This window comes from Ambystoma mexicanum, chromosome 9 (assembly GCF_040938575.1).
Source record: "Ambystoma mexicanum isolate Mex_15411 chromosome 9, UKY_AmexF1_1, whole genome shotgun sequence".
In the NCBI taxonomy this organism is placed as follows: Eukaryota; Metazoa; Chordata; class Amphibia; order Caudata; family Ambystomatidae; genus Ambystoma; species Ambystoma mexicanum.
In genome coordinates this window covers 602,328,959-602,351,994 of record NC_090931.1, presented here as the reverse complement: position 1 = coordinate 602,351,994, position 23,036 = coordinate 602,328,959, and the positions used below count along the sequence as shown (strand labels likewise).

At 43.6% G+C, this 23,036-nt stretch overlaps 1 protein-coding gene across 1 annotated transcript in view; it reads right to left on the bottom strand.

Moving 5' to 3' along the window:
- Positions 1–10,886: 10,886 nt before the first annotated feature.
- LOC138488341 (uncharacterized) overlaps positions 10,887–23,036 on the bottom strand; it is a 230,897-nt gene continuing 218,747 nt past the window's right edge. The window contains exons 4-5 of the mRNA XM_069615240.1: positions 14,103–14,172; positions 10,887–11,510 (exon numbers count right to left, since the gene is read on the bottom strand). Of these exons, the coding sequence (XP_069471341.1) occupies positions 11,218–11,510; positions 14,103–14,172 (363 nt within the window). The 3' untranslated portion in view covers positions 10,887–11,217. The remainder of the gene's footprint in view (positions 11,511–14,102; positions 14,173–23,036) is intronic.

The window sequence follows — 23,036 nt, the reverse complement described above, 5'->3', positions numbered from 1 at the left end:
CATGCCATGATGATCTTGGCCACTTTCTCATGCCTTTAGAGGAGTGCCCGACCGACCGGCTGAGGCAGCGAAAACGTGCCTTCAATAGGCCAAAGGTCTGCTCGATGACCACACGGGTACGGGTATGGGAACGATTGTTATCCTCTTCATGCCTGTTCTGCGGGTTCCGGACAGGGGTGAGGAGCCACGTCTTCAAGAGATAGCCACTATAAGCTGCATGGATGCAAAATAAGCTATGTGTTAGTCAATTCATGATGGACTGCTGTAGTTATAGCACATGCCTGCAGATATTTGTTGGTCACACGCACATGTCCCTGGTTGTATGCACACATTTTACCTTGCCTCAATGTGTGATGTGCCATGGTCTTATGGTGTGGATTGCATCTTCAAGATGATACATGTGTACACTGCCTTGATGTTGCTCATGCATTGTGGACGCATACTGCCGTGTTTGTGTTATATATGTGATGTGTAGTGTTCTGTATGATTTGCTTACTGGCAGCCTTGGCAGTAGTCTCTGCATTATTTGGCATTCAGCACTGATTATTCCCATGGTGGCATGCTGCACTACTGTGGTGGTGGCCCTGTGACAAGTAATGGATTCTCTCAGTGATTTTGTTTAGTGCACTCTCATCGATGCTTGTCCTGTGTAGTGATTTGATGCTGACATTTACACTGTGTATACTCACAGCATGTTGCTGGATTGTGTTACAGAGGGTGAGGTCTGATGATGGGTGGTGCACGTGTTGTGGGATGTGGGCTGGTTGAAAGTTTGGCATGTTGTGATTGGTGTGCAGCTTCCTTCATTGCTATGGGGATTGGTTGACAGGTACAGTTAGGGATGCTTTGGGGAACAGTGTTGTGGGATGTGGACATAGTGCAGTCACCACAACAATGACACGATGATGGTGTGTGCATCTCTCCCCCCATTTCTCTTGCATGTGCCTGTCATGCAACTTACCAAGCAGCCAGGCACGTCGTCCTGCATGTCGCTCCAAGTAGCGTGGTAGCATGGGGTTCCGCAGGACCATTGAGTCATGAGTTGATCCGGGAAATCGGGCACAACAATGTGTGATGATCTTGCTGGAGTCACATACCATCTGTACATTGATTGAGTGATATAGCTTACGATTGCGGTACACCACCTCCGTTGCATGCAGAACCACCAATTCCACATGGATGCAGTCAAGTGCACCAATACAATTTGGCATGCCTGCCAGTGCATGGAAGCCAACTTTCGTGTCAAAGATCTCCTGGGAAGTCCATGGTAGGGATATGTAGTTCCTAGCATGCTTCAGGAGGGTTTAGAGCACTTGCATCAGCATGTGAGAAAATAAGGGTTGTGAAATGCCATGCATGTGCCCCACTGTGTGCTGGTAGGTGCCTGTGGCCAGGAAGTGGAGCACAGACACTACCTTCAGTAGAGGTGGGATGGCGGTGCGTATTTCAATCAGGCTGACAATGTTGTCGTGTATCATGTCCACAATGGTGGTGATGGTGTCCCAGTCCAGACGATACAGGGTGTGGATCTGCTCAGGGGTTAGGTTGAATGGACTGGCTTTGATGCGAGGGACTGGGGGCTGCCTGCGCTGTACCACTGGCTGCACTGGTGGAGCATGCTGGCCCTGTCTCACCCTCCTTCTCCTCCTTCATCCCCTCTGTGGTGCCTGTTGTTGCTGGTGTAGCAATGCAAGCATGTCCCCCAGCCCCAGTATTGCTACTACAAGTGGAATCATTTTGGTGTGGTAAGGGGTGTGGTGTGTGGGTGTGCTCCTTTTGTGCTAGGCCAGAGTCTATTGCCACCACCTGTGCTGATTGTGTGCACCTGTGGCAGTTGGGAACACAGCACATTACTGTTTGCGGGTGGTTTGCGATGCCGGTATCCCTCTTTTCCGCCTTCATGATGCCGGTATTTGCATGTCCGCCCGACTTGTGATGTCCTCCTGTTAGTGCCTTCCCGCTATTGATGGGCCGAAGGGCGCTAATACGGGGTTGTTGAGTTGGAATAGCCCGGAGTGGTATGCAGTGCCAGTAATTCCTTACCGGCATCGTTTTTCCATTACCTCCAACCTCGTTATGACCCCCCAATATCTCTATACAAAATAATGCACTATATTTATCATTACAGAAATCCACAAAATGTCATCATAATTCATATCCCAGTCCAGTAACAAAGGATACCCCAATCCCCAATTTACAAATTCATGTGAGAACAAAATTAAAGATAAAATAACATCCACACTGCCCATACTGTCACCAAAAACAAAGAGGTGATGGCTCTGGGCAACCCTCCAGACCATCGTTCTTCACCTGCCAATCCATTACAGAAGGGGAAAGAAAATATGCAATCAGGCGTGGTCCCACCTCTAAGGGGCAGTCCAGCCCAAACTGCTAGGTCACATCCCTTCTGCACGAGACCACAAGAATCCCCAAACAGGTTTCGGCCTTTTTGGGCCTCATCAGTGAGGAGTAGCTTGGGTCTCTAGGCCCAGCAGGCACGGACGGTTAATATTCATTCTTTTACTAAGCCCATCACTTATTTTTTGTGAACAATAATCCAGCGAGAGTGGATTTGAGACTAATATTTGGCGCTATTGAGTTCTTTTAACATTTTTATACAATAATAGTACAAACCAATATTATTTGTACATTAAACCATTGAGCAAAGAAACTTTCCTACAGGAAGAAATATTTTGGAATGGAGTATGACTGAGCAAGAATGATGATGAGAGATGTTTGGTCAAAGAAACACATCCATCTCCCACAGGTGTTCTTTTTCTCTATTAGCCAAAGGTGGACTGCTTAATAAAAGGCTTGCACAAAGGGGGTTGGGGGCAGGAATTGTAGCCCTCTCAACTGCCACCGTCCACCTAAGGGGTTGGACTGGCTTTACATTTTTTTCTGGTAGGCTTCCCATCCCCGGCTAGGAGGGGTTCCAGTTCCCTCTTGACAAGGGCAGGCTACTGGCCTGTCACAAGTACTACCTAGCTATAAAATGGCAAACGTTGGGAGAATGCTTTGATTATCACAGCATATGATAGCAGGGCCTGTGAAATGCCTATCTAATAACTACACCCAAGCCAAAACTGTTAGTTTTGTCAATGGTTGTTTTCAACAGGAGGTCGGTGCAAGGAACAGATGTAAATTGGAGCGGAATGTGGGAAGAGTGTGTTTTGCGGTGGAGGAGAGAGCATCTACAGCGTTTTATTCTGTTTTACTGGGACTCTGCTAGTCCTTTTCCTGTTTCTACCAGCAGACTTTCCTGCCTGACTCCAGAACTCTAGATACCCATAGCTGCTCATGCAGAGCGTGAGCGGAGTGCAGGCAGAGTGTGTTTTGTGGCGTTTGGCGAGGAGGCTGGTGTTTTGGGACCTTTAGAATGAGGTAAGCATTGGATTAATCGAAGTATACAGCAAAAAGACATGCTTGGCGTCTGCTTCACATACTTTGGTCCTCTTCCTCTGATACTATTTCTGGCCTGCTACCGCTGTACTGTTATTGTACTCCCTAGGGTATAACCTCTGTTTATTCCTAGTGGCTCTGTAATCTTTGTAATATATGTAATTAGAAAGATGGTTTAATATGCTGTTACTGTACATTTTGTAATGTAATTTTATTGTCTGTATTTTTTTTCTGCAACTTCGTACAAATTGCGCCCTGATGCGCCAGGGCCTGATGGTTTGCGCGTTATAAATAAACAAAATACAAATATACAATGCCTGGGAAAGCAGTGACAAAGACCAAACATTATAATCTTCGCAAAGGTAAACCCTATGAGAAACGTACCTGTCACTACCGTGAGGAAAAGGGAATGTCATCTGAAAAGTGTCAAGATACCCAGGATAAAGCGAATACCTCAAGTAATTATGTTGAAACGGCGAACCGTAAAATCAAGAGCGAATCAGCTCAAAATATAGACTTTTGAAACCCGGAAATGATTCTTTAAAGAAAACAGTGCATTCTGGTTCCTCGACTGAAACTGCTGTGATTGATCCCCCTCCCGGTGGTGGAGGCGTTCCTACGGCACCTCCCAAACCCCAGGACACGGTCGATGATAATTTACTGTTAGAATTATGTCACCGCTTTTGCAGTACGAACAGAGAAACAGCCAAGGCGGAGCTTGTCATGGCGGAGCATATACATGATAAATCTGCCACTATTTCTAGTAATGTTTTGCTTCCTAACATTAGAACCTCACCTCAGTTGTCCAGCACTCCCTATTTGCTGCCCCATTCTAGTCTTCCTTGTTACCAGACTACCGAGCAATGTACTCTGGATGGTGTTATTAATATATCCAATGTAAGTGAATCGGGCACCTCTTAAGTGAAAGAACGATCAAATGTTGAAAACATCCCGTTTCCCTCTATTGGACTTTTACATTTTGCACTTAAAATTTTAATTAAATTGTCCGACCGGATATACTATCAAACGGTAAAAAATGGCCAGATGTTGGAATCCTTTTTGCAACCTAAAGTTAACTCATGCATAGTAACTAATGAGATGAAAGATAAAGACATCAATGTGGAGGTTATTGATGAACAAGCCCAACCCACACAACCTATCATAGAAGGGGAGCAGGGGAATTCTTATAATGTATTGGAATCCCCTTCTTACAGCGACCACTCCCTAATTTCGGTGAAATTAAATTGGAGTACAATTAACTCTCCCATCCGTGGCCCAATTAACGTTGGAGTCTCAAATTGCGGATCGAAAATAACCTGGAATGAAACTAAAATTAAGAAGTTGAACAAAAGAATGCTCAAATTAACATCTGATAGTATAGACTTAAACTGCAATGATATCGAGACTCTGATTAGACAACGGACCACTGATGTGGCTCCTGTCCGTGGTATTCCTATTGTTGCCACGTGTAGAACTCATAGGTCCACCTATGATAGGGATTTGGTGGTGGTAAGACCAGCTCATCGCCGTGAACTCCCGAAGTTAAAACAACTCCCGATTGACATGAATGAACACACAGCTCGAAGAAAGCTCATGATTAATTCATATAGACGATGGTGCAAACGACACCGTTTAGGGAAAGTTAATCTCAAGTGGCAAACATTGATAGGAATACTACAAAAAGGGGATAGTAGATCTATATGGAAGGTTCTTAATAAAGTCAGAGGTAATAGTGCACCCCAACCTCTTAATGCCATAGGGGAACAAATCTGGGTGGACTATCTCACTGAAAATATTTATGATGGACAAATAGTTGACCTGGTAGTTCAAACTACAGAGCCTTGACCCTTGAGATTTAATAGAAGTGAGATCATATGTATAATTAGAAAACTCAATAACTCCAGAGCCCCAGGCGTCTGTTGTTAAATCTGATCCCATCGTTTGGTCACTTATCTTCCTGTCCTTGTATAAAAAGTATAAAAAGGTATGCCATGAAAAATGTACTACTGTGTCATGGACTATCTCGATACTGATCACCATTTAGAAGACGGGCTCTGGCACAACTCATGGAAATTACCTGGCCCTCTCTCTATTAGACACCAACAGCAAGATATTTGCTGCCATTGTTTTGAGCCACCTTCAATGTTGGACTGATGTTAATTAGATAATTCATCCATTTCAGTCTGGGTTCCGTTCTGGATCTAGTACTGTTGACAACATCAGACTCCTTGATGCTATCCTGATCAGGGCTAAACAGCGCTCCAGCTTATCCATATATGTAACCTTAGTTGATTTCAGTTGTGCGTTCGATAGGGTAAATCAAAACAAATTGTGGGAGATACTACGTAATCTCCAGTGTCCCTCCAGGCTATTGTAGATTTTAATAAAGCTCCACCAGAATAAACAGCCCGTGTGTGCTTTGACAACAATGGTCACCTGTCCTGCCGGATCAAAATTAATAAGGGCGTTAAACAGGGATGCTTGTTGGCAGCACTCCTCTTTAATTTGTACACAGCTGAATTAATATGACGCTTGGAGAGGCATGCTCATAGTGCAGCCAGATTTGCTACCACTACGGTCACAGCATTACTGTATGCCGATGACCTTGTGAAAGTTGATCACACAATAACGGCAATGAAAGACATACTAGAAGAATTGGATCGTTTTTCCACTGAACATGGCATATCGGTTAACCTCAAAAAGACAAAGTCAATGCTCATTACATCTAGGAAGGTTAATAGGCCTGTCGTGAACATTAGTTGGGGAGCGATTGATTACACCAATTCTTTTAAGTACCTTGGTGTGGAGATGGATTGCAAACTTGGCTACTTACCGCTAATTGATAGCAGGATCAAGCGCATGACACAAATAACTTTGCTTGTGCGAAAATATGTCTCTGATTATGCTGGCTATACATTCAAGGGAATTATGCTGTTGTATACTCAGTGGTTTGTCCCAGTAGTGTCTTATGGACTTGAAGCACTCACCCTTGAAAATATGTCTTGGTTAGACAAGGTTGAGGGCTTCTTTTGGTGGACCATACTGAGTCTCCCTCCCACATGCCCCATTCAATATATAAGAGCTGAGTTTGGGCTGACATCTCTTAAAGCTACGATCCAATATCACAGAGTTCTATTACCATTGAAGGCATTGAGTCATCCCACTAGCCAAATTCTCAGAATTAATATGAAAGATGTCATCGACTTCAAAACGAACAAAGTAGTAGTTAAAACATATGATGCTCCGTGTATGACTTCTTATGCTGCGCTAAACTGGTCTCTAAAGCGCTCAATTTGTGGAAGATATAAGGCCATCAAAAAAGCATTTAAAAACAAAGCACGGAATAAAAGACTGGGAGGATAATTTCATCTATTTGAGCGTACTTCGTAACTACACGCACCTGGAGGGAATTGTTCATATGTATCTTTACCCTCAGATGTATATAGTTAGATGCCCGTGACAAAAGGTTTGCAGTTTCGGGCTACTAATGCGGTTGTATCTATTGCTGGTCAGAGCTACTCATGGATCTCAATGGAAATTGGCTCCCAATCAACGTATGTCTCGCATATGTGCAATTGAGAGAAATTTGGAGAGTGAGACATATCAAGACTGGGTGTCCCAAAATGGAATTTGTTTGAGATGTAGGTATAGTCGCTATTACCGTCATCTTGAATTTGTTTCTACAGTCCACTTTTGGAATCTATGTTTAAATACTTCTTCTGAAGCCTTGATTATTGTACTCTATACTCTGTGGCAGGTAGCAATAACACTGTTTAAATCAAGTTGTTAACAACTAGAGAATATTGTGGGCTACATTAACATACCAGCATGAAACATTTTTTGACAAAGTAGACAAGCAAATAGTAAAATGAAGGCAGCCCATGAAGCTGTTTGACTTGTATGTGGTGCGGATGATGTAAATTGAATAGGATCTTATCTGCTATAAATTGTTATGGTGTTTTGATCTTAGAGATGTACGAGTGTAAGTCATCTTGGGATTGCAATGATGTTATAAAGGTGATTATTAATGCTACGATGAATTAATAGTGTTGATGATCAAAGTAATCTTTGACGATTCATTATTAATGTGATTGATCAAAGAATTTAAGTAATTCTATGATATTTATGTATGTGCCTTATAAAAGTTATATGAACTAAAAACAACAATAAATAAATATAAATCAAGTGGTTCAAGACACACTTGCTTTATAAAGCTATTGGCTCTGAGCAGATTGCTTAAAAATAACATTGGCAGGCCAGAGCCTGGGGTTAATGCTTGATAGAGCTAACTCAAAGAGGTTCCAGCAGGATTTCCTTTGGGCATTGAGGGGCAGTTATTGGGTGGGAATGGCCACAATAGCATGGCCATGGGCAGTAAATGGGTGGGTCAATACCGACAAACCGTTTGCTCCTACACATGTCATCTTCTAGCTTTACACCAATGCAATAGTTTCATATTATAGGTAGTCTTCAACTTCCACCTAACAGCCAAAACTACAAAGACTGCACATGGGATTCTAGAACTGACAGTGGAGGGCGCAACAGCTTGAGGATGCCCCTCCTGCTCTCCCTCTGGAGGTCCTGGATAATATACCTGAAAAGGCCTTTGGATAGTAGGGTGCTGGACATAGTCATACTGGGGAGGCATCTGCCCTACCTTGAGAAGAGGGAGAGAAGAGGCTAAAAAGAAGTAAACCGAGGAGACCAGGAACACACCACTGCGTGCGGCACAACCCTTTAAGAGCGTAATGATGGATTTGGTGGGCCTTGTTCTATCAGTCTGTCTTTGAGGGTAAACCCAGGTAGTATTATTTAATGCAAAGGCTGGACCAGGTTGCCAATCCCACGTTAATGAACTACAGAGATGTCAAGAAGCACACTGATATCCTGAAGGAAAGGATCTCCAGATCAGAGGACAGAGAAATTGGCCCAGAGAGGAAGGCAGAGGATTTGACTGTACAATTTGAACTGCCTGACCACAGGCTAGAAGATCAGGATAATTACTCCAAGAGGTCAAATATACTAGTCCCAGGATTTCAAGGAAGCCAATATCATTACTCTAACCAACTTATTGTACCACGCATTAATAGGGCTAAGGCTGGAGGGTTAGGCTTCCCTTATCTTGCCCCTAAGCTATGGAATGTGCTCCCTACTGCACTCAGAGCTGAAACGTCCCTACATGCCTTCCGAAAAAGCCTCAAGCTACTCTCTTCAACTAACACCTACCATCCTTTCCTGCCCCCTTCCTTATGCTTGCTATCTGCTCTCTACCATTTGTACATATCATGACTGTTGTTGTTTTTTATGTAACTAAGCTATGATCACCTACTGTAACAAGCGCCACGATGCCTCTGGGCTGTTGTGCACTCTACAAATGCGAACAAATAAATAAATAAATAAATAATACAGTTCCTCCAAATAAATTCTCCTCAGGACTTCATAGTGACCATCTGGAAAAGCTCCTGAGATATATAGGGCACAATGCACGCTGGACCTTAAGTGTGTAAGTACTGTGGGGAATCGAGGCTTCCTTGGTATGCAGCTATTTAGCAATGAGAAAAACAACCGGGCACTGTTTGCCAAGTCAGAACCCACTGACAAGGAAATACCTGCTCAATGTACACTTTCTCCATGGAACTCAGCAACCACGATCTAGTCCTGGATGCACTTCACAATGGAACGTTCTTCCACAGTCCTGCATAGCAACTTTGACAGTAAAGATGAGCCATCTTGTACTTTTCATGTTTTTGCATCTTTCAAATTGTCTTTGGCTTGGCTCGCTGCTCTATGCTTTCCAATTCCCTTTTGGGGCCTTGAAGGATGATTATTTTTCATCCTAACCTGAACACTCAGCCAATTTACTAGGCTGTGACTTATCGCTCAAATAAACTAAACACCACTTATGACAAGAGGAATGACGCACAATTTTAACATCACAACAATGTTCTTTTGTGGGGGAATAAGGAAAGAGTGGCAGGGGGGCATCCAGATGCAAGTATGGAACCCTGAGTCGTACTTAATGGGCCTTTTTCCGAGAAAAGGCAGACAAAGAACTCATCTGGCCAAAATGAAGGACCTGGTGTGCATACTGGCCAAAAGACAGGTAGCAATGGCTTGGAACTCCAGGGCGGGCCCAACTATAGCCTCATGGTGGTCGGATCTTCAGAGGTGGGCACTGGCAGAAACGGTGGTGTGGACGAGGGCGGTGCAGAGGGGGGAAGGGGAAAGCGGGCAAAAGATACTGGCATGGAACTCCCTGATGCAAGAACTGTTTGGGCAAGGGGCAGAGAGTGACATGGATGATCCCAGGAGCATGGACGAACATTAACCAGGAAATAGATCGACATATGGCGAGCCCCCTAAAAAGGAAAGATGCGTAACAGAAACGGACCGGAGAGCGAACCATAGGATAGCGGTAAATCAGGATAGCATAGCCGCAAACCGCTCCACGAGGACAACGAAGCGGAATCTACGCTGAAAGTGCCAGAGTGATGGTTATGTTTTGTTTGTATTGTTACTGTTGTTGGTTGTTTAAAAATGTTAATAAACAGATTTTTAAAAATACGATGTTAATATATAGAGTTGGTCCTCCTTTGCATGCCACTGTCTTGCTTAAGATGATGCAAGTCAAGAGGTGGGTAAAGGGAGACAGTAAAAGAGAAGGGACCTTTCCAAGGATGCCCGGCAGGGGTTTAACCTCAAAGTCATTTTCTATTTTGGATCAGGTCCATTTAAAGCCCTGCTGCAGACCATTTAACCTCAGCACAAAATATTGATTATAGTTCTGTGTGAGGATAAAAGGAGACGTTCACTATTTCCATGATGATTTTTTACAAGGTGCCTCAGTCCCATAAGGTCCCTAAAGACACGTCTGGGGAAAAATGCACTCTATCAGCTCACGCCAGTCTATGCATACATAAGCCAATGCACAGTTAGCATAAGAATGCAGAGTCAATGCATTGGATTGAAGAATTTCTGTAGTTGAGACAACACTTGCTTTCGACCCCGAGTGTGCAAGGGGACCTGTGTGAGAAGACATGCAGCATTCTAGAAGCACCTCATTTGCATCTGTGGACCACCTTAGACCTGCACTTATCACGCCTTTAGCGCCCATCCTTATCTGCCACATTAAACCGCATTGTATTTGCCTTCAATTTGGCATCTATAGCATTTAACGCCTGCTGGTAATAAATGAGACACTGAGTCATGCCCATGCAAACACTGAACAATGGTCCAGCATACCAACCAAAGGTGAACAGCAAAGAAGCAGACCAAAATCCATGTGTATGCCAAGCACACAAGGGTGACTATGGAGGTTGCCGCTTTCTTACAGGTGAGCTGCAGAGTGCTCGCTTAAACCATTCACATGTGATATTACTCTGCATGCAGGGACTGCAGTGCGAGTGCCCGCTCCCTCCAGCAGTCAGTCGGTGTCTTCAAGGGCTGCAAAGAAATGGAGACTCAAATAATGGCACTCTTTGACACAGATTTATTGTGCATTTATTATGACTAGACCCAGATAAGGTGTGAAGGTTTGGTCTATAGTTTACAACACTTAAATGGGCAACAGCAAGTCTTATTTCAAATCCTGCCTCAGTGGCTTAACAGGGTGATTTGGGACAAATCACTTTACTTGTCTGTTCCGCGTTCTCATTTATAGAGTCCTGTTTCCGGTGTCCTGAGAAGGTGTGCTTGAGGCATGGACATTTATTTTCTCAGATCCGAAGAATCTGTCAACATCTAATGGTTTTCATGAATTACCTCGGGTATTAACTGTACAGTGAATCACCTTTCCCACACATGACTTTTACGAAGCTAGAGACCAACTCTTAAACTCAAATCCACATAGTGGAAGTGCGCCCCATCACACATAACAGGCTGGGGGTTCTTCCGCTGCCAGACACTGAGGGAGTCCCGGTGCCCGGGCCAGTTCGGGAGCTCCAGGCGTTTTACGCAGCAGAAGTCCTCTGCCAGGGCCATCTGAAAGTCTCGGGAGGAAGACTGGCCCCAAGGATTGGCGGAGAGGGTTTCGCCAAGAAGTTCTCCCACATGAAGGATGATCTCTCCTCGGTAGTAACCAAGACAGTCCAGGGAGAAGGTGGAGGACTCTGAAATGTATAAAGCAGGGGAGAAGATGGAGAAGTTAAAAACTGTATCAAAACCGAGCAACCAGCCACTATAAAAGCTTCCTCTTTACTACATTCTGCATCGTTTCAATTACCAAATTACCTGCTAGTGAATGCCTATGTTCAGTCACCCCAAAATAATGGTTAGTGCATGTTATATTCATCAGTTTTGGAAGAAAGACACAGTCAGTTGCAATGTTGAGCATAAGGTCCCTTAAACTGTTTCTTGTTGCGGAACTAGAACAGGCATGCAGTGGCCTCAAAGTCCATCTCTCCCTTAGTGCATGGCTGTGCACAAGGATCTGCATGCAGATCTCGGATTACTAGTGAAAAGGCACACAGTCCAAAGCAAATTAAATAAGGCAACATCAATGAAACTTCTGTGAATTTATCCTATTTGAGTTGTGTGTGGGGAGGGGGGAGAAGGAGGAGAAAAAGGAGAAGAAAGAAGGCGGCGAAGAAGAAGACATTCGTAATTAGGATATCAGAAAGGTGACCATTTTCAACATTTTTAATTGGATACTGCCTCCATTTCTCACAGCCCCAAACACCCCAAACAGATTCTTCTCTATGCGCTATGGCAAGGTGCTCTGTCTGTCCCTTGGGTTGATGGTTTAGGGTGGGCCAGGGGACTGGGAGCGGCCACTTTTGAGGATCACCAGGGCAACCCCAGCATGCCCGAACCCAGATGCAGGGGCTCACCACATCAAGGCACACAATACTGATACCCCGTTAAGGGATCCGACATACCAGAATTCCGGGTGAGCAGAACTACACCAGTGAAGCTAGAAAACATCAAAGCAGTCAGTAGGCAGTGCAACACTGAGGAATCCACCTAAGACTCAGAACAGGCACATATGGTTCTCCTCTCACTCACCAATGAGGACTCGTGAGTGGGGAGATGGGCTGGTGATTGTAGAGCATTCTGCTCATATACAGCATTGCTCTACCGCGCATTCATAGTGTCCTGATCCAAGATGGCATTCCATGGTTTAGTCTGCTTGCTTCGGGGGTCCCGGGAAGGTACAGCCAAAGCCGTATGGGTGGCCGGATCCTCGTACGCGGCCAGAGGCTACCAAAAGTAACACGTATAAGAGCTCACAGATGAAACCCATTTAGCGTAATGCATCACAATGGCCTGGCCCTGGACCCTGTCAAAGGAAAACAGGAAGTCAGGGGGTGTAAGTGTGGCGTGAGGAAAAGGAGGGGGAGAGGAGAAGAGGAGAGGAGACGGTTGGAGAAAGGCAGAGGATGGTAGGACAGAAGAGAGGGGGAGAGGGGAAACATTAGGAGGCGAGAAGAGGAGAGTGAAACAGAACAGTGGAGAAGAGGAGACAACATCAGCCTGGGAGAATTGGAGAGTGAAGTCAGAAAGTGGAGGAGAGGAAAATCATCAGGAGGGGACTAGAGTAAAGTGAACTCAAAGGAGAGCGGAACATGAGGAAGGACGTGAAGGCACGAAAACAAGAGAAAAGGGGAACCATCAGGAGGCGAGTGGAGTAGTGGAAACAAGTTGGCCGGTTAGTTTTAGGTTTAACCGCTAGTATGAAAAGTGTGAGCTTGGAGCGGTGGAGGAAAAAGCATGAACTGCAGCATTGAGGAGGCTTAGGTGCATCTGAAGGACAAATAGGAGAGGAAGAGAAACAAAGAAGCAGTTTCCTTATATAGAAGCACATGGCAAAACATTACGAGACTGGGCTGGTGGGTAGTAGAGCCAGGACTACGCGACAGGGAGGTGGCGAGATTCCCAGAGCTCAGCCAGGAGAATCTCGTCCTTTATAAAAATGTGTTCGAGACCTGATGCAGTCACAGCCTTCGAGCATCCTTCTGGACCTGAAACTGCAGGAGAGGGGCTACCCTAGCAGCAAAAGAATGAGCCAAGAAAGACAGGCGGAAAAGAAAGGCATTCCACCTAGAGACCATTATGCTGCCATACGCTCAAGCATGATTCAGAACCAAGTGTTGGCAAAGTCTTAAAGAAGCTGTTGTTCAGCATTCAAAGAGCTGAGGAACGGAAGCCAACCAGGAAGCATACCTTGGAAAAGGGCTTGCATTGTGGAGAAGCCATCCTGAATATTATGAGAAGTTATGGGTTTTCCTTGTCCCCGTTTGGTATTTTGCCCCATTAGTGTAATGAACAATGAATACATCAGGTGATATGTTAACACATTATTGGCCAGTCCCTGACTGATTAATGATCACTTTGTGACAACCCATCTTCTACAGACTGTTGTCAAGCATGGTTTGCTTTTCACTCTGTGTCTCTGTTTTCCAAGGAAATGGGTAAGCAGCTTCCAGTCCTGATTCTCAACCAGTTGCTGTGCGGCTGGACTTTAATATATGTTCTCAGTGCAGCAACATTTCTATATAGCAAATACGGATTTTGATTCACAACAACATGGCTTGTCTGAATATATGTTACTTCATTGAGGGGGTCCTTTGTAAGCTATGCTTGAATAAGACTAACATGTTCTCTATACCACAATATAAACAGGCCAACACTTCCATGTCTTTATTGGAAGTTAGCAGCAACTACAAGATAGGGGAACCAATGAAGAGAGTGATTTTCCTTACCGTCTGCATCTGGCCAAGCGAGCAGCAGAGCTCTGTCTGGAAATTGTTGCAGGATTACTGGTCCACTGGTCTGTAGAGATAAACATTTGAATTGAAATAACACTAATTGAATGGAATCATTTAAGGAACGATATATCAGCACTTGAACTGTTTTGTTGGAAAACCAATTTGATCCTGAGGAAGACTTGATTGCGAAACAAAGCAATTGATACAATACAAAGGGTTGAAATATGTATATTTGTACTTTTTTAAATGAATACACAGAAATGAAATATTGAATACACACTCCATGGGCCTCATTCCGAGGTCGAAGGCAACCCAGACACACTGAATCCGCCGCCTGACTTTTCGGTGCCACCGGGACATTACAAGTCACTGCGGCACAGGAATTCGGGAGGCCGATTCGGTAACTCCCTATTCCCGTGGAGGTAGTGGGGAGATGGAAGCACCGGCACCGTTGCTGACAGTCCTGGTGCTTCCGTGAAAATTCTGCCTGCAGGGCGGCAGGTCCGACCCTGCTGGGCGCACTGGCCCCTGCTGGCAGACTTGTAGTGTGGCGGTCCGGAAACAAGGGTGCCGGTTAATTTACTGGCACCTTTGTTTCCGGACCGCCACACTTGGAATGAGGACCTATGTATCTCAAAGACCAGAATATCAGTTTGGTACAAAAATGAATTAAAAATAACAAACATTTTGGGAAGATGAATGTGACGTGAATGCTGTTGGGAAAATGAAAGTTTAATTCACATGGTGTTGAGATCGTCTTTCTATTAAAATAATTGGTAAATCAAATGTATTTAGATGTAGCCCTTTAATCAAACATATTCTTTCTGTTTGGGCTTTCACTGAAGTACTTATTGGAAACTAGCCATTACAAGTTTCATTTAATAATTGTCTAGGAATCCTTTTTCTTAGAAATATTTTGTTCCCCAGTTCCTATGTCGTGATTATGGATCTGCCTTTTCGGAGCAACAAGATTTAATAATAACCAAGGCCTGCGAGGGACCTACTGTAAAAGTCATTGGGCCTCATTACGACTTAACCAGAAGTCGTGCTGGTCAAACCGACACGGCTGCCGCTGGAGTCGTCTTTTTACTGGCGCCTGGGAATGGGCAATTACCGGGTCATTACTGCCCCGCCGGACCCGGTAATTGCTCATTCCCGGGCGCCAGTAAAAAATGCTCCCCATTCCCATTCGAGCCTCATAGGGCTCAATAGGAATGGGGAGTCCAGATGCACCAGCATCATTCAGAATGGTGCCGGTGCATCCGACATGGTCTGCTTGCGGGTGCCGTTCCGCCTGCCAGGTCAGACCTGGCGGGTCAAAAGGCACCCGCGAGCAGACCTCGTAGTTTGCCAGTACGGTAACAACGGTACCGGAAAGTTTACCGGTACCGTTGTTACTGTACCGGCAAACTCGTAATGAGGCCCACTGAATCCAAAGTCTGAAAGAGACCTACACCGAAGGTCTAGGAGAGAACTGCTATTGGAAATGCTGAATCCAAGGTGTGGTAGAGACCAAGTGTGAGGATTGCTAAACCCAAAGTCCATTACAAACCTATGGTGAAAGTAATTGAAACCAAGTCTGGGAGATATCCACTGTTAAAGTTGGCGAAACCATGGTCCGGGAGAGGCCTGTAGTGAAACTGAACAAAACCAAGAGAGAGACAGGTAGTCTGGTAGAGACGTACTGTGACAGGAGTATTGTAGCTAGTGGAGTATCAATTGGAGCAACTTGTGGATGAGAGGAAAACCTCCTAGAAGGAATGCGATATAACGTTGGAACTCAAAACCTGATAGACGGGAGAGGTCTAGATAGAGCTAGTAAAAGCAGGAAGACTAGGCGAGAGCCAGGACTGTGAGTACACCCTTGTACGCTGGAAGAGCTTTCACAGGAGACATTGTGTCTTTGCTTTATAAGCTTAGTGCTAGACATTTAAGCTAATGATTTGTGAACTCTTATCTTGGACAATATTTAAGAAGATTTTGTGTGTGAAACATGAGCAGCCAGGAGGCTAAAAGAGTTGCTAAGATTACATTTTGACATTCCTGTTAGAGAAGGGTGTCCCAAGGAGGGGCAAGGACTTATAAGAAGAGGTTTGAAACTTTATGATTCAGTCGAAGTTGTTGGCTATCTCGAGCAAGCCCCAATTTATGTTGACCCATTCCTGACACTGTTTACTTTAGATATATCCTCATCATTTGTAGTTATCTCCTCTAGGTTTTAGTTCCAACCCCTTCCTTGAAGAAAAGGCAAATAATTACCAGATTCAAAAAGTGTCATGCATGTCATTGCTCGGCCTTACCACGCTGGGCTGTCTAGACCATGTGCCTGCCAGCCTTTTGTTTGTTGGGTATCCAGAGTGAGAAAGTATGCTCCTTTTCCCCTGCTTCCGCCCCAATGCCTGTTGTCTTGGAGCCAGCCTCGTTTAGCCTACCTACAGGTGATACAGAAAGCTATAGAGTCAAAGGATAAAGCCAAATGACACCATTTGTGCAAGTGGAATGCTGCAACAAAACAATAAGATTGCAGGGCTCTCACCTTCTCGCTGTAGGTACAAACATATGACAGATATGCGCATAATAAACCCCTCCACATATCACCTGCTCTACAAGATCATATGGACAAAATATCTGCCCTTTGAATAGTGGCACGGCCAACGGATCAAAGGCTACCTTAACCCAATGCCTCAGCTTTAAGGATCTTCATTAAACAAACTTAAAATCTACGGATTTAGGTTTAACTGAAAACACATAGTGGAAAATCAAGAAACAAACAAATCATGATTTCTTAATCAGATCATGGTCCTCAATCCTCCCCCCTCTCCCTTAGACTCCTTCACCTGGTGGGTAAAAAGTCACTCATTGTCCTTTACGTTTTAAGTGCCCCAGCACTTCTTTCGGTATCTTATCAAAATAACAAACAAGAAAATCCAGAGGATGAAAATTCTGAATTTGAAATGCTGCATTTTGCTGACTTCGCTGCATATATATGTGGGGGTGTTTAGGGTAATAAGAAATATGGGGGGAGTAAGGATGGGATGCGGGGGGTCTCCCCGACATATATATGCAGTGAGATGCATTTACATTTTTTGTTGTTGACATTTTAGTTTTCCAGATTGTAATTTTGCAGTGATCACATAGATCCCTTCTTTCTTGGCAATTATAGTTGGACTCTTAGCTTTTGTAGAAGTTGTTAGGATGTCCCTCTAGTCTTGAAGCAAAACTAGCACCACCAGCCTGGTGCCCTAAGCTGTCTAAACATGACCCCGACATCAGACTCTTTAGGATCCTAGCAAAGCTCACGGTGGCCGCCGGGCTTTTAAGGCTCAACTCCTTCTGTGCTGGTCGCAGACCCCTACGAGGTCTCTTCAAGAACTTGGGATTTAAACCACCCCTCTAGTTTACTGCCCTTAATCTTGAGAACCTCTTCATCCTTAGCTCTTTCCCTTTGCTTGTGTGAATCAATGGGCTCTGCTCCTGTACTCCTTTTATCATCTCATCCCAATCTCCTGACAGTTCTTTCATTCTCCTGATTTTCCTTACCTCTTCCCCCTTATTACTTCTTGTCACCGCTACCTTCACTCCTTCTCTCTAGTGTTGTTGCCTTCACCTCCTTATACCTCATTGCATCCTCTTTCAAAAATCAGACTAAAGACTGCTTCCCTCATCCACAAATGCCTAAACAATAAAGCACCACAATATCTAATAGATTCTCTAGAAAAACATCTATTAGACCTACGAGACTAGCAAACTCCACCTGCCTTCAGGTACCTCGCTTTAAACTTTCCACCATTGAGGGCACCAGTTTCCCAGTCTAAGCATCCCAACTGTGGAACTCACTACCTACCACACTGAAAATGGACCAAACCTTCACCAAATTTAGGCAAAGTCTGATTAGAGGGCTCCTAGAGAATGATGATAAATGAACGGGCAAAACCCGACCTTACTTGTAAATAACTGTTCATCTTCTTGTGAATAATCTGTTAGTATATTCTCTGCCAAAGTATATACTCTACCACTGCTCACTGTATGTACCTATACTATGGACTGTTTGATCATATGTTTTGTAACCAATGTAACCTGTGCACCAAGCTGTATGACTTCCTACTTTCCTGCGCCCCGATACCTTCGGCTCTGGCGCGCACAATAGAAATTAAACAAACAAACAAACAAATCTCTGCTCCTCCCTTTTACATTGGTGCACTTTCCACCTTCTCCTTACTGCTCTTCTCCCCTTCCATATTCATCAGTCCATCCTTCTTTAATAAATGTACTCTCCAACTTCTCAATGTTGCTCCTCTGACCCTCCTCCCAACTCCTCTTTTTCTCTGTTTAACCACTTTGCCTACTGTACATTGTTAGGCTTGCAAGGATCTGTGCTAGTGGTCATGAAGGCCAAAGAAACCTGGCATTTACATTGCCCTCCAAGCAAATCGTTCTCTTTTCCAAGAACAGTAAATGTTTGTTGCTTGATGCATGCAACATTTTCCGCAGACACAACAGCAAAGTCTTTTTGTATATTACAAGGATTTTGCCCCTGTGACAAGGCCAGATCTCTGTCCTTGTAAAGGAGTGGTGGGGGTGGGGGGGGGGGAGGGTCAGAACTTCTACCAGTCAGGGTGAAAGGATAAGGCTGGGAGTTCCCCAGAGACATTTTCCAGAGAAACAATCACATTAGAAGAGTCAGGATTCAGGGAAAAGGAGCAGATTATGTATTGTGCTAAATGCTTGAAACACATGAACAGATACACTTCTTCATGCATTTTATTTTGTGGCGACAGTTTGCTATAGGTGTATTTTTGGGTGTTCTTGGCAAATCATCACCAAAAATCCAATGAGAACTTACTGACTTGTGAGCTATTACTTTTACTTAGGATGCTGTTCTGCACTTGCTCAAGCTTGAAATGCAAGTGCAGGTGTCACAGTGTGAAGGGGATATGGAGAGGGTCTGTACTCACCAGAATTGCAGGAGTTGGGTAAAACATAATATAAAGTCACATCTCCTGCAGCTACTGCTGTGCTGCCCAACCCTCAAGGCAACCATCAAGCATGCACATCAAGAGTTTGCTGGAGTTCCTGTAGACAGATCTCAATGCATAGAGTAGTGATTTACTTAGCTGTTTCTCCGAATGGACAGTGTGTAGTCCCGCTTATAGCAAGCCAGTTGGGGGTTGCACCTGTTTCTGCGTGGCCCGGGTGGTTGTAGCAAGTGGGCATTGTCAGGTCCCAGGTGAGGTCACCCAGAAGCCTGGTGGAGGTAAATAGAGTAGGGGGTTGTTTTACTCCGGGAAGAAATTGGGCTTTGTTGCACCACTGGTAAATCCGGCTGGATACAACCAGATGTTAATATCATTACCAGCGCCTTATCTGCCGGAATTACCGGCAGATTACAAGTGCCAGTAAGGGCATGTAAATCCCCATACCATGGTGTGCTATAGGACTCCCTAGGGGGATTTCGGTATTGCTTGTAGTTTGTCGGTTAATTCCAGACTGGCAAACTTGGAATGAGGCCCATTAGCTGAATCAGTACAGGAATAAGGTTGTGGTTAGGATTAGAGATTGCGTCAGGGTCGAAGCTTCTGAATTAGGGGGGGGGGTAGATTTGTCTATTTGAATGCATCATGGTGGAAGCTTCTGAATTGGGGGCGGGGGTAGATTGGTATATTTGAATATTTCATTAACTCCTGTTTACAGGAAACATATGACTTTCAACGCCGAGAGGGAGCTGCCAGGATCAGATTGGCATGGAAGAAACCTAGGCAGCTTAGAAAGCAGGCCACATTCCATGACTGACTTTCATCTGGATTTCTCTGTTAACAAAACCTTATGGTGCTTCCGATTTGAGGCCATAACTTGAATATCACTTCAGCAAAATGAGATCACGGCTCACAGCCCCCTGGACTGACAAAGCTGGGTGCAACGTAGAAAGAATCGATTACTGCAACTGTGCAAACTGATTTTCCATTGTACCTGTACAAAGTGGCTTTCCGTTTGGAAGCGGAGCGTAGCAGTGCTACAATATACGCCACAATCCAATTTTCCAGAATTGTGCCTTTAAACGGAACTACAGATAGTAGAAAGAGGGAGAGAATGCCATTGGTTTTCAGTGTGTATGAGCATGAGGAGACGGAGGGCGTCCAAGGTGAGTAGCGTCTCTGCCTTTGGCAGCGCCAACCATGGGCTTGGGAGGGCTGAAGCCCGCCCAATTTGAGGAAGCAGTCTTTGCTCTGCACCGTCACCCAGCCCGGGCTCAGCTGGCAAGAAGCGGTCACGTTTCTCACCTCGGAGAGCGTTTAACTTCAAAAGTAAGTAAATACACCACTGTCCGCACTGAGAAAACATTAGTTAGCGTGACTGGCATCAGCAAACATGCACAGACCAAAAGCCTGCACAAGAGATGATATTAATAGACCCCCTTGTGGACGCTAAAGGCTTAACTGCTGGGCTCAACTTTTAGTTGGTCCATGCCCCCAATGATTACCTATGCTAGCAGAAAACAGCATAGTCCATGCCAATAGCAACCATCCCTACCACATCATAAATAATATCCCTTTTGGAGAACTAATGAGAATGAAAAAGGACAGTACAAATAATGAAGAATTTCTGAAACATGCAGACAATATGATGAATAAATTCAGACAAAGAGGCTATGGTGACAAAAATCTAAAAACAGTCTTCGAAAAAACAAAATTAAAGTTAAGAAAGGATCTCCTCTCAAACAAGATTGATGATAACTCCAGTAATCGACCAAACAAGCTGAGATTCATCACAACCTACGGCTCTGACACATACAAAACAAGGATTGTTTTTTTCTAAAACACTGGACTATACTGAAATTGGATCAAGAAATTAACCAATATTTAGATACTGAACCAGCAGTAACCTATCGAAGAGCAAGAACAATTGTAAATATCTTAAGTCCATCATACTTCAATCCAAAAAGCAGTCCAACAGGCCTAGACAAGATGTGGAAGCTTCAAACCACACAGGGAAATTACAAATGTGGAAACTGTAAGATATGCTTTCAAACAGAAAATGGCAAAAAAGAAATACAACTACTCAATGGAGCTACCAAAAGAATTATACAATGTATAAACTACAATTCCACGTTTGTGATATATGGAATCAAATGTATATGTGACAAACTATACATAGGGAGCACAATACACCCCCTCAAAATCAGAATCATGGAACATTTGAGAGCCATCAAAAACAAAGATCTCAAATACTCATTAGCATATCACTTCCAAACGGGACACACTGAAGACAATATCAATCGAATCCAATTGTTTGGCATATAAAAAAATCAACTTGCCACCTAGAGGAGGCAATAAAGAACTAATTTTAAGACAAAAAGAAGCTGTATGTATAAATATAATGGACACTTGCACCTCTGGATTGAATCATGATACAGAAATGAGTCACTACTTTTAACACTGACTGACTCGAAAGTACTAGAATTGCCAATGTAATGAATGTATAACATTATTTACTATGAACCCCATGCCAATGGGACTATTATTCATCTACTCAATGTCTATTGAATTGTAAATTTGTTAAATTGTAAGAATGATATAAGACAAAACAAACATAGGTTATGCGTTTTACCCAAATTGGTCGTGACTTAGTCTAATTTTGCTAGTGTGTTCCACCAGCTAGTTAAAATACTAGAAACAACACAATTAGTGTTCAATAACAACCCTTCTTTTTATGCCATTATTGCTAATCTGTTTTTGATAGCTATATGTTGTGATCTAGATCAAAAACACAGTACAAATGAAAGTTCGTACCGGCTAGTAATGGTACCTATGAGCCCAATCAAAGATGGCTGCAACAGCGTTCCAATGTGATGACGCGGTCGCGCAAAAAAGCGTGATGTCATCACATGGATGCATATGTGGGCAGCCATCTTTGTTTTGCGTCTAATAACACGGAACAAGTACATTGCCGAACTCCTAGGGACAATCGTAACCAGCCCCTATGAAATTATGATTACTTGCCAAACTGTGTCTTTTGATCCTAAAATATCCACTTTGAGAACTAACAGAAATCTCCTTAGCTACAGGGCGAATCTACAAACACAAGAGAGCCCACACGACCCCATATGTTGCAACACAACATTGCACAAGGCAGCAGGGTGAGTCAATTTTTTCACAAGTGTACAGCAGTATAAATGACTACAATAACTTAAACTTAGAGGCTGATATTGCCAAAATAGAACACATCTATCATCTAGCTATGAAAATCTTGCTTTTTCTCTTTGTTTTTCCTTTTCATTTTATTTTCGATACAGAATCGATGAAATTAAATAATAAACCTCCCGAAGAACCACTGAGTGGGGCAATACATGTTGAGGTTTCTAAAATGAGGTCTTTACAGTGATTGTAAAAACAAAAATGGAATAACCTTAGTATCTACAATGAAAGTAATGACGATAAAGACAATTAGTTTACTTTGTATTTAAAGTCTACTACAAATGAGAACTATCAGAGAATTAATATCAATTTTTGACCACCCGACTGTTTGAAAGTGTCTTCTCTTTAATAACCACATTGGCTCGCCTTGGATAGCCCCATTTAGAAACTAAACTTATATACGCTTGTACATGCTGCATAACCACATCTTTCGTTCGTAGTGCAGTTTATCGAACAATCGCAAAAAGTGGGCAGTCTTGTTAGTGGGTGTGTTTAGAAAAGGTGAACTGTTATGACTTACAAATGGCCTATTATTAAAACAAAATAAAAAATAATACAAATACTTGTACAAAACATAATTGTTAAGTCTGAAACCAATGTTACCATTTCCCAAGCCCATGCACTGCAGAATTTTCTTTCTATGTCACTCTCTTCAAATAGTTTAGCCAGTAGTTTATGTGAAGTTATTTCTAAGTACATGATTTTCCCTCATTTAAAATCACCTTATGAGGTGCAT